This window comes from Prenolepis imparis, unplaced genomic scaffold (assembly GCF_030444845.1).
Source record: "Prenolepis imparis isolate NDT839.2.m4 unplaced genomic scaffold, iyPreImpa1.0 SCAF_7, whole genome shotgun sequence".
NCBI classification, from domain to species: Eukaryota; Metazoa; Arthropoda; class Insecta; order Hymenoptera; family Formicidae; genus Prenolepis; species Prenolepis imparis.
In genome coordinates, this window is record NW_028141165.1 from 13,272,581 (window position 1) to 13,284,561 (window position 11,981).

General features: G+C 35.0%; 1 protein-coding gene across 1 annotated transcript; it reads right to left on the reverse strand.

The window, feature by feature from the left end:
- Positions 1-8,902: 8,902 nt before the first annotated feature.
- On the reverse strand, positions 8,903-11,320 carry Nd-49 (NADH dehydrogenase (ubiquinone) 49 kDa subunit). The gene is made up of 4 exons (XM_083042161.1): positions 11,170-11,320; positions 10,480-10,913; positions 9,892-10,363; positions 8,903-9,503 (listed from the first exon to the last, which is right to left on the reverse strand). The coding sequence occupies exons 1-4, from the start codon at positions 11,268-11,270 to the stop codon at positions 9,098-9,100; spliced, it is 1,413 nt and encodes a 470-aa protein (XP_082898287.1). The 5' UTR covers positions 11,271-11,320; the 3' UTR covers positions 8,903-9,097.
- Positions 11,321-11,981: the final 661 nt, after the last annotated feature.

Below are 11,981 nucleotides of genomic sequence, written 5' to 3' on the forward strand. Positions count from 1 at the left end.
TTTCACAATGTCTCGTGTCTTAAATACCCCTGAAGGCTGCGTCGCGCACAATGTACACCGTACTTTTCAAAGAAGATCCGTTCGGAAATGTCATTCAATACGCGATGCGACGATTTTTCGCGTTATTGTCCTCGTCCTCGTCGCGTTTTCTCGCGGCGACCTCGAAGAGCTGTTGGCGCACAACTTGACTGGAGAAAGTCGGTCCTCTCGCTAAGTGTGCCGGTCGAGCGTTATTATGGAGATGTTGGGGTCGTCGTCGTCGTCGTCGTCGTCGTCGTCGTCGTCGTCGTCGTCGTCTCGAAGAAACGTTTCGCTAAGACATGTCCCGCCCAGTAGATCCTTCACATCCACGCCCGATCGATCGCTTAAGGCGGTACCAGCCACGATCGCGCGATTCTCGTCGATCTTCTTCGAGTCTGGTCCCGACACGTGACGAGTGGTGCACGTCGATATATGCACCGCTGCCTTCTCGATCGCTGGTGGCCGCGACAGTGATCGTGGGAACGATCGGCGGTGATGCTGCACTTTGGCAAGGAAGAGGCATACGACCGAGGAGGTGGGAGCGACGTACAGGGATGCTGATGAGGAGAGGAAGAGAATCAAGGAGAAGAAAGAGAGGGAAGAGGTAGAGAAAAGGGGAGAGATCAACGAGAAGACCGGATAAGAGAGGAGAAGGGGGAAAGAGAGAGAGGACGAGGAATCGATACAGAATCGATGCACGTATGCAAATGCACGTTTGTTGTTGTGAGTGTTGACGAGCTGATGCGAACGTAGTGCGATCGGTGCGAGATCGGCCGAGACACTGCCGAGAGACCGAGGGGCCGTCGCGATCCTTAGCTCGGCGCGACCCGCTCAGGTGAACGATTTATTTCTGCCCCCCACTTGCCGCTCCACTTTGCCCCCTTCGGCGCGCCTGTTCAGTCTCTACTACTACTACTACTGACTCTTCAAGTCGCCGCCACTACTCCTTCGTTCTTCAGTTCCCCTTCGCGATGCTCTCCTCTTGCTCCAGCGACACAGGAGCGTTTCTTCTCTCGCTTTCGCCCGCGGTAAATTGTCCTTCTTGTCCCCTTCTTTCCTCTACCTCCCCTTTCCACCTGGTGCGCAACTTCGTCACGGCGAATTTTTTCTTTTTTTTTCCGCGCTTCTCCGTTATTCGACGACCCAATGTGGCAATTTCGAAAAATAATAATAGCGTTTCGCGAAGAGACGAAAATATAGATGGAACATAACAATTTTCTTAGAACGCTACGTGCTTTGCGGACTTTGATAGTTCAAGGCATGAGCTCTTGCGATTCTAGATCATCCTAGTCATTATATAGTGTTACAAATGGGTTTCTTGTTGCCTGTGAATTCTGTAGAATTAACGTGCATCAAGTTTGTAATAAAAATATCGACACACCTTCCTCGAATTAACTAATAGTAATTAACAATTATTAAAGTCATTAAAAAATAGAATCTTATTTTTAATTAATTCAAAGTAGATTTTATTTTTTCAGCAAAAATCAATTAATTTAAGATTAATATTTTTAACGCTGAAAATGTATTGTATTAAAAATAAAAATTTAGAAATTAAAAATTTAAATTTGAGAAAGAAATATTTTTTGTTAAGAAAAAAACGAAATCAACGAATAAAAAAATGTGACGAATTGTTTTACGAAAGACATTGCGAATTTTTTTACGTCTCACCAATTTTTGTGTTTAGAATATTTGCACGTCTTCGTAAGATTTAAATACAATATCAGTTAGGGCTTTAAATCAGCTGAAGCTTTAGTGCGTATTACCCACGCATTAAAGTCTCATTGAAAGTTACGAAATACTATTAATATTCCTCTCTCTATTAATATAAATACTATTAATTTACAATGGTGCGATAAATTCTATTAACGCAGATAAACGACACTCTGAAATGCTTTAATTGGATTCAATGATTTTGCGATATCGAGAGAAAGGTCTGCCGAAAATAACCCGGTTTCAATTTCCGCTAGTACGTTCATGATCGAGAATCGCTACTTGAGAACAAGTAATAGCAAAGCAATCGAGGACGTAAATGTAGGTTAATGCGGAAAATACAAGTTTTTGCGAGCCTCTTCTCCCTCCGTTCTGACACTCTCGAGATTATCATTTTTAATTCGCGTTTTTAATTCTTTTAATTGCTCAGCGTCGATATTTTTTGCTTCTAGCGCGAAAAGAAAGAAAAATAAAATGACTGTTACATCTAATTAATTAATTTTGTAAATATTGTACAAAAAAAATCCGAGATATTTAGAAAAATACATTTAAAAATAAAAGGAACTCGTGATAGAAATTTTTCGAATTTTAAATACTTTTATACAAATATTGCGCAAAAAATTCATGTTGTAAATTCTATGTAAGAAATGAAAGAAAACTTTGTCAATTGCAGATTGCACTTATCGCATCTCGCAACCTCCTAAGTCTTGCTTGCATTCTCTTACTTTAGATATTTTGGCAGTGTTCACAATTCATACATTGACCGAATTAAATATTATATCAAGAATACTCTAATTAATTTTTCTAATTAACTTTCACAAATTACCAAAATATATATTTAATGTATTCTGTTCGAAATGAAGCTTCGAACATATTCAAGCAATCATAATCATCAGATATCGACAAATAAGTACTACCCCGATTCGAGAACATTGTATTTCTATCTCTGATTCAAGTACACATCAAGCATACTGTAAATGTTTAAAATGTCGTTAGTCCTAATTGCAAAATGATGTGATGGCTTTATTTGCGGCACAATGACGCCGACCTTGAGCCTTTTAATTTGGAGAGATAACGATAATTTCAGTATTATGCAAAGAGTTGCTATCCGCATAGCAGCGCCGATAAATTCGCGCGACAAGCTGATATTATTCGCGTTATGTGTAAAACTGAGAGTAATCCTATCTAATCATTATACTCTTCTTCGACCTGACATTTCCTACGTGCCTCTCGACGCCCGTTACGCAACGTGCTAGACAACTTGACCGTCGATATTTATTTAAAAAAAAAGATGAAAAAAAAAAAGAATATTAACATCTTGAGTAAATTGATCAATTTGAAGATCGCACTTGATGTAATTCCTATAAAATAACGGGTATTATTTTTAATATGTGTCTTCTCTCATTTTCTTTTTTTATTCTCTCTTAATTGTTATAATAATTATTTACTAAATATATAATATTCTAGTGTATTTCTCATTAGGATCATCTGAAAAATACTAAAACATAAAAGACTATAACCAATATATAATTCTCTTTCTGCAAGAAATATCTCTTCTTTAGCCTTATATTATTAGCCCCTATATTATATTTTATTTATATATTTATATTATTATTAAGTTTAATTTATTATATCATTATACAGATATACGAGTGAAAATTGTAGCAATAGTTCGAAACATGCCCATGAACTGTACCGAGTATGTCTGAAATTATAGTTTGCATAGTAAATAAGAAAAGACACATTGGACATCAGGTCTGAAAGGGTTAATACCTAGTTAACAAATGCTATAATCGGCCACGTTATAATTTGCGGGGCGAAACACGCAACTAAGTCGCCGACGATCTTTCACAATAACAGCCTCATTTTTTGAGCTCGTCGCGCTGTTACGGCATGATTTTAAAGACATCGCGCCAAATGCTGAGGTGGAATAGTTAATTGCCGCGCTAATTACACTGCAATCTTTGATCAGCTGTAATATTATCGAATCATTAGAAGGATAGACAGATGCGTTTGTAATTGCAAATATTATAATGAGATGCATTTTATGCAAGTCTTTTTTTACACCGTTCGAAGGTGCGAGTGCCTGATCGATCGAGTATAACGTAATATTATTATAGCTCTCGTTATAATGTATATATGTTGAATCATCGCGCGTCGCGGTCATCATAAATTGCAATGCAAAGTTTTATAGAGTTCTATATATAATCAGAAAAATGTTCTTCGAAGATAAATGACAGATAATAAGACTACATAATTAATTCATTTTCATCCAATTTTAATTTTACTTAAAACGCACTTATTTTTTTATCTTATAAATAAATTCGTCTTACGAATTAATTTTCAAGGCATTTAAAGTTTTAAAGATTATAATCGCGACGAATAATTGTAAATTTGTTGTTAAGGAAAAATCGATTTCGACATAGTTTATAACTGTATTGACATTTGATAATTCTAGTTCACCTTGTGCTTTAGTAACAACGCAAATTCTTATCCGAGCATCGATTCGACCGAGCGTGCACATTACCGCGAGAATGTCAACCAGAATTGTATCTCGATAATACTAGTAACGCAAACACCTGCATAACTTTTCTTCTACATGAAAGACTCCCGATTCTCAGAAATGCTTCAAGTATTAAAATGCCCTATTTACGTTTATTTACAAAAAAAATCGAAGCGTAACATGTCAAGGGAAGAAAGGCGGGCAGAGCGTCAGTGCGTGTAATCGCCCCTCGTTCTTGTATTATATGAATGACCAAACTGCATTGATCAGCAGCGAAAGCGATTCTTCAATTTGTCGCACGTGGTTTTTATTTTTCAAAATAATTTAGAGCACTTTTTCCCCATTGTACATTTTAAAAAAACCAGAGTCGCTAGAGCAATATTCATCAAAATTTATTTATATGTATGTATGTGAGTAAAATTAACAAATCTAATTTTTTTCATAATCTCATCTTATATATCAAATTTTTATTTTTTAAGAGATATATGTATCTTAATAAAATAAAATAAAATAAAGAAGTTAATTGAAAAATGCACTGGAGAGAAAAATGTGATGGGCAGAAAATATTCTAAATCACATATATATATATATATATATATATATATATATATCTATGACATTGATTTACCGGAGAAAAATTAGCCGCAAGTAGACCTAGGGTTAACGACATTTTTTTGTTTATACGAGCATGCCTTTGGCCGGTATTCATAGTCCGTTCTTATATTTAAGATCGTCTTAAGACCTCGTTTAACCAATCAAATGCTCGCATAGCATCTCTTGATTGGTTGAACGAGATCTTAAGACGATCTTAAATATAAGAACGGACTATGAATACCGGCCTTTGCATTACACGACAGTGCGTATATACGTCACTATCAGCCAGCTTTCATCGGTGATGTAAGGTCCGGTACTTACACTTTGTTCTGAGAAAAAAACTCTCATCTCATCAAATCTTCGATATAATAATTCGAAATATTTATTCATTTAAACACGTCACGAGTTTGTATCAAGTTATTTAAAAAAATATTATCTAATAAAATAAATAAAATAATTAAAATTTTTATAATCTGTCTTAAAACAATTACTGTTTCTTATTTCAATTATATTTTACAAACTAGATATTTGATTTTGTTTAATGTTATATATCAACTGATGAGCCTATTTTGCTGCCACATTTTTCACAAGTTTAGTGTTAGTTTTTATATTACGTGATTAAATATAGGAAAAAAATACTCGAATTTTTCATTATTTTGTTCAGTTACTAAAAGTGAGGGGGGAAAAGTGCGAATTTAAATGAATAGACGTGTTGAGTGAAAACCACGTTCGATAATTAACGAAGACACGCGCTTTTGCAACCGCAACAGAGTATATCTCGATGGGCCTAGTTCTCAGAGCAATACTCTGGAAAGTGACGCGTGGGTATAAAAAGAGAAAAGATTTCAAGAAAACACGACGGGCGCGCAAAACGTCGAAATAAAAATAACAATGTTTTCTACAATGTACCTACGTAACGCGAAAATAAATTTTAGGTCACAGATTTGTGATTAATATACCAATTAAATACTCTACTCATTCAAATTAAATAATTTTCCATTAAAAATATTAATTTCATTCTTATATATTGCAGATTAGTTATGGCACCGCGTAAATATAATTAACATAACTCATAATAATCCGATGATATATGTAAAGCTAACAAAAAAAGAGACCTTGGTTTTGTTTGGCAAAAATTCATTAGAGGAATGCGACGTAATATACAATGATGTAAAATTTAATGTTTAATTGATAAGGTAAACATGATCGTGCATTTTATAATAAAAAATATTATACACATAAATAATGCTTCAGATAAGCACAAGATTATTTTATAATTAGTGTAATTTATGATATTGTTTATACAAAATGATACATAACACGGAAATAACGTTTATTTCTTAATCTTAATCAATATCATTTGATTGAGATGGAAAAAAAATTTCTGAATAATTATTCAAACTGGATTGGAATGAATAAAATAATGTACAAACCGATAAACACTTTGCTTGTGATATAGAAAAAAATTGCGTATAAAAAAAAGGTTATTTAGTTAATTACAAAGTAATAACATAGTAATGACATTCGATAACATTGAGTTTGCAAAGCAGTTTGATAAAATCAGAAGGCTCATTATCGAAAATATTTTCTCGGTTCTTGTGCAAAAATTATTACATTGCATTCTCTCTAATTTTAGTCTAATAAACTGTTGCAAAAAAACCACGGTGTCTGTTTTTGTTTGCTTTTATTATATTATCGAAATCAATATAATTAATATAATATATAATCAATGTAATTAATATAATAATAATATAATATAATATTATAATATAAAATATAATATAATAATATTATAATATAATTTTATATTATATTTTATATTTATATATTATAATATATTATATTTTAAAGAAGCAAGTTTAATTTTGTAATTGAAAAAAAGCTATTTTACTGTGGTACTCGCACATGTCGAGTTAATTTGTTTATACAATTATTTTTCAAGCAAAAATATTTTTGAAATACCAAATAAATAATTACATTTCAATTAAAGAACTATTTATATAATGTATTTTTCTTTCCTTGAGGAAACATTTAAGAGAACCGAACTCTTTAATAAACTCTTTTGATCTAAAATAAGATATGACAAAGTAAAACTTTTGATAATACTATTTAAGGAGGTATATTATTATTATAACTCGCAGTCTCTGTGTGTGTTAATTTATAAATTAATCTTCCGTACGATAATTTATAAAATTTTTTCATAAAAGAAACTTTTTGGACACGCGCAAGTTGCACAAAAATTATCAATTGTCTCGCTAACGTACACACGAAGTTCGGTTTTCACCGGCGAAAGGAATAGAAAGCCGGGCTTTGACTTCTCGTCGTGCTTGACAGGAGGACACGGTAATTAGATGAATTACGATTTCCTCCGATTGTAGTGGACATCTATCGTGTTGTCTCTATAGCGAACTGCCGAATCGTGTGACGGAGAAACCGCGTTGTAAAAAAAAAAAAAAAAAAAAAATATGTTTTAACGCGTCGTTTTAACGTATCGATATCGCGCGCGATTTTGATGTAGGCTGTCGACTTTTCTACTTTATATAGTCGTTGAGGATACACAAATTCTAACTGCTGTTGTTGGCAGACTTCATCGGTTTGCTCGGCTCTATACGGAAATGTATAGACGAAGCAAACGGAGTGGTTTAATGAAATGGAACGACTTTATGGAGGTCGACCGGTATCTTGCAGGCGCTGCCGGTTTCCTTCACAAGCTCGAACCGAGTTCGTATATGTGTGAATCGACATCGCGTACTTCTACAATTCTCGCTAATTCTTTATGGCTAAAGGACAAACGAAAATTAACGAGTTGTTTCGCGAATTGTTTCGAAAGCGATAAAAAATTATCTTGACATTCTCCTTCTCCTCATCAATAAATAAATAAATCTGAATTCCATATCACGTTAACTCTAAAATCGAAATTGTGTTAAATTCGCATTCTTCAATCTAGAAATGTAGAATATTTGTACGTGAAATCTACGAATAAATAAATATGCATGTATGTGAAATATATACTACACTATTATACATATTATGGTGCCAATAAAATTTTGAAAGACTATTTATATTTTAAACCATGCCACTCATCATACTCTTATGCATATTTATCATACTCTTTTTTTTAATACGAATTGTAATGTGTATTCTTAAATTTCTAAGAATAAAAAAAACTTTCCTCTAACACGTGTATTAAAACACGTGTAGGAAAAAAATTAAATACCTCAAATATTGAAAAATAAACAAGGTATAAGGTTTCATCTCAGAATTTCTAAACATTTTTTTCGAAGTTAGTAATGTGAAATTTAGGTCATCGATTGTAACCGTTCACTTTTTTATCGCGTTTAAACCGGCTCCGTTATAATAATAATACTATCCAAATACAACCATTTTTTCTGAAAAGGCTAATTAATGCCATTTCATTTGTATTGGAAGAAAAAATTTGCGAAACGACATCATTCTTCGTTTTTGCGCGCAAAGAGCAAAGATTCTTTGTAATTCTCTCTCTTGTTAGTCAATTGCATTCTGCACTATGGTTTGCGTGCAAGAAAATTGCGCATCCCTCAGTAATGAAAAGACTCAGAAAGCGCGTCGCGTACTGCAACCTCACACCGCACCGCAAGATTTTACAGTATTTTAATCAAAAGAACTCGGAATAGGAGAGATGGGTTATGTTCTTATTGCGAATTAACATAATCCTTGAAGATTATTATCAAGTAGGCGACAATTAAAGGTAATGCATAAATTCGTACGATATGCAGGTATTTGGATGTAGTATTTTTCGATATATAATTACAGGTTTCACACATACACACACATATAATATATATAATAATATATATATATATAATAATTAAGTATATTATAATAATATATATAATACATATAATATATACATGTGTGTGTAAAACTTGTAATTACATATCGAAAAATACTATATCCAAATACCTGCATATCGTTCGAATTTATGCATTACCTTTAATTGTCGCCTACTTGATAATAATCTTTAGACAAAAATTAGAAAAGTTGTCTAAAAGTTGTCTAAATATATATATATATCAATATATATATGTATATAAATTTTTTTCGCTACATTTTTTTTATTGCGAGATATATACAATATTTATATACTCATCGCACAGTCACATATGCACGTGCGATTACATATAAGATGTATCACACACGCAAATGTATCGCGCTTTTATTAATAAATATAGATAATTTTAGCTTACCTTATTTTTGAGATACTATACAAATTATCAACTATCGAAGTGTTTATCTATCGATCTCGCCGAACACCACGTCTAATGTACCGATGATGGCAACCACATCAGCGAGGAAGTGCTTGGGTCCCATGTATTGCAGAGCCGCCAGGTGAGCAAAACCCGGCGCTTTGATCTTGCACCGATATGGCTTGCTGCTGCCATCGCTCACAAGATAAACGCCGAACTCGCCTTTCGGTGCCTCAATCGCGGTGTACGTCGCTCCCGGTGGCACCTGGAAACCCTGGGTGAACAACTTGAAGTGATGAATAAGCGCCTCCATGCTATTTTTCATTTCTTCCCGCCGCGGCGGCATTATCTTGGCGTCATCGCATCGCACCTCGCCTTCGGGCATCTGATTCAAGCATTGGTGGATGATGCGCAAAGATTGACGCATTTCCTCGACACGGCATAGATACCTAAGAATAAAAGCATTGACAAATGTATTAGAAATAACGTTTTCAAATTATATGCACATTATTTTCTATTCATGTCAAGATAACTCTAAAAATTATTTACGAGGAGATATTAGGAATAATTAAAAATTCTTTTACAAAAAATAAATAATTGAATAATAAAAAAAAAATTGTCTAAAATTTAGTTAGAATCAAATGTAGATAATTTCGCGATGAAAAAAAATCTATACAAATTAAAATAATTGATATTTTGATTTCATGCAGAGATTCATTTCAACCTGAGGAATTTAATTTCTATTGACTTGTAATTTTCATGTTCTCTTAATTCTGTAAATCAGTTATTTCTCTTTCCTACATTTTATATTTGTTGTAAATAAATCTATAAACTTACCTGTCGTAACAATCGCCGTTTGTGCCAATTGGAACGTCAAAGTCGACCAGATGATAAGCATCGTAAGGTGCAACCTTCCTCAGATCCCACTTTATTCCAGAACCTCGTAACATCACGCCACTAAAACCCCAATTCAGCGCGTCCTCCGCAGTCACAACACCGATGTCGATCGTACGCTGCCGCCAGATCCTGTTCTCCGTCAGCAGATCCTCTACTTCATCCAGTCGCTCCGAGTACTTCGAAGCCCACGCATATATATCATCCATTATACCTAACGGTATGTCAAGCGCGACTCCACCGGGTCGTACATAGGCTGCATGCATGCGAGCACCGCTCACGCGTTCGTAAAATTCCATCAGCTTCTCACGTTCCTCGAACAGCCAGAAAAAAGGCGTAAGAGCACCAATGTCCAACGCATGTGTTCCAATGCCCATAATGTGATTCAAAATCCTCGTCATTTCCCCAAAGAGAACTGCAAGCACGGAGGAGAATTTACAAATTTATAAGTGTACGTAAATACATGTAAAGTTGTAAGCGTACTAAGATATTCTACGTTACTCAAATCCAGAGACGTTGCATTATTTTTACCTCGAATGTACTTTGCGCGCAGAGGCACATCTAAGTTGAGCAACTTTTCTATCGCCATGGAGAAGCACTGCTCGTTACACATCATGGACACATAGTCCAGGCGATCAAAGTAGGGTAACGCTTGCATGTAGGTCTTGTACTCGATTAGCTTCTCCGTGCCGCGGTGCAGGAGACCTATATGCGGATCCGCGCTGAGGACGATTTCGCCGTCCAACTCCAGGATCAACCGGAGCACGCCGTGAGCGGCGGGATGCTGCGGCCCGAAGTTGATCTTTATGTTCTGTATGGTTTGTTGCGCCGCAGTACCTCGCGCGAGGCGAGACTCTTCCGGTGGTGGCTGCCAGTCGATCATCAGATCGGAGTACACGTTCGGCTTGCTGAACTGCTGGAGATACTCCGAGTCCGGATTCCATTGGTGAGCGTTGCGATGTTGGCTGCAGAAAGATACATAATAGGTGCTTTCCATTTACATCAAAGCTCAGATAAATCTCACTTTTGTCTTTCTTTAACATGGATGTTGAAGAAAGACAGAAGTGAGATTTATCTGAGCTTTGATGTAAATGGAAAGCAACTTATATTGTTAGTCGCGTTCGTCGGAGCAGATAGGTTATGACGAGGTTACGAGGGTTACATAATGCGATATGCAATCATACATCTATGCAATTTAGCGAAACAATTAATTTAACTCACACATTGACGATCGCCGGTGCATTATTCGGCGCCAATGATCTGCCCGCGCCGAAAAATCCTGCATTTTTACGCAGGATCGACCCCAACACTCTGGCCGCCATGATGCTCACATCACGTCAGGCTAAAGGAACATACTTCACTCTATACGGTTCTCGATCGATACAATCATGATCGATCGATACATCGATATATACATGAATGAAAAATTTAAATATGAATGAAATTATGAATGAAATTCTTTGAAATATAAGAGAAGAATAATATCACGAAATAAATATCTATTCGAAAAAAATTGGGGAAAGTTGACGCGGTCCAGATTCGCTATCCGCAATTACAGTACTTAATATATATATATATATATATATATATATATATATATAATAATTTATCATGCATAATATATTCTATAAAATATTAACGTACTAAAGTGCGTTTCCTTTTATATACGTTTACGTAGAGAAACGGAAAGCGCAATTCGAAATTTTCTTTAATTTTCGCCCTTGTGAAAATGCGCATATTCTATATTCGCGCTTTCCCTTTTACGCATCTATTTGTTTCGCTAAATTTGAATTATAATTGGATATGCGAGCGCGCTGCGGATCTTGACCTTTGCCTGTTTGCTTCTACTTGTATATCTAAACTTAAAATATCCGGAGTCGCGTGAATAAGCATGAATGTTCGCATCAAAACAAAACGCAATGGAGACAATTCGTTTCTCGTGGATATTTTGAACCGGGCTTGGAAGATCGCCAGCATGAAATCTCCGTGAGAATCCAATGCGGTGCAATTGATATATATACATATATATAAGT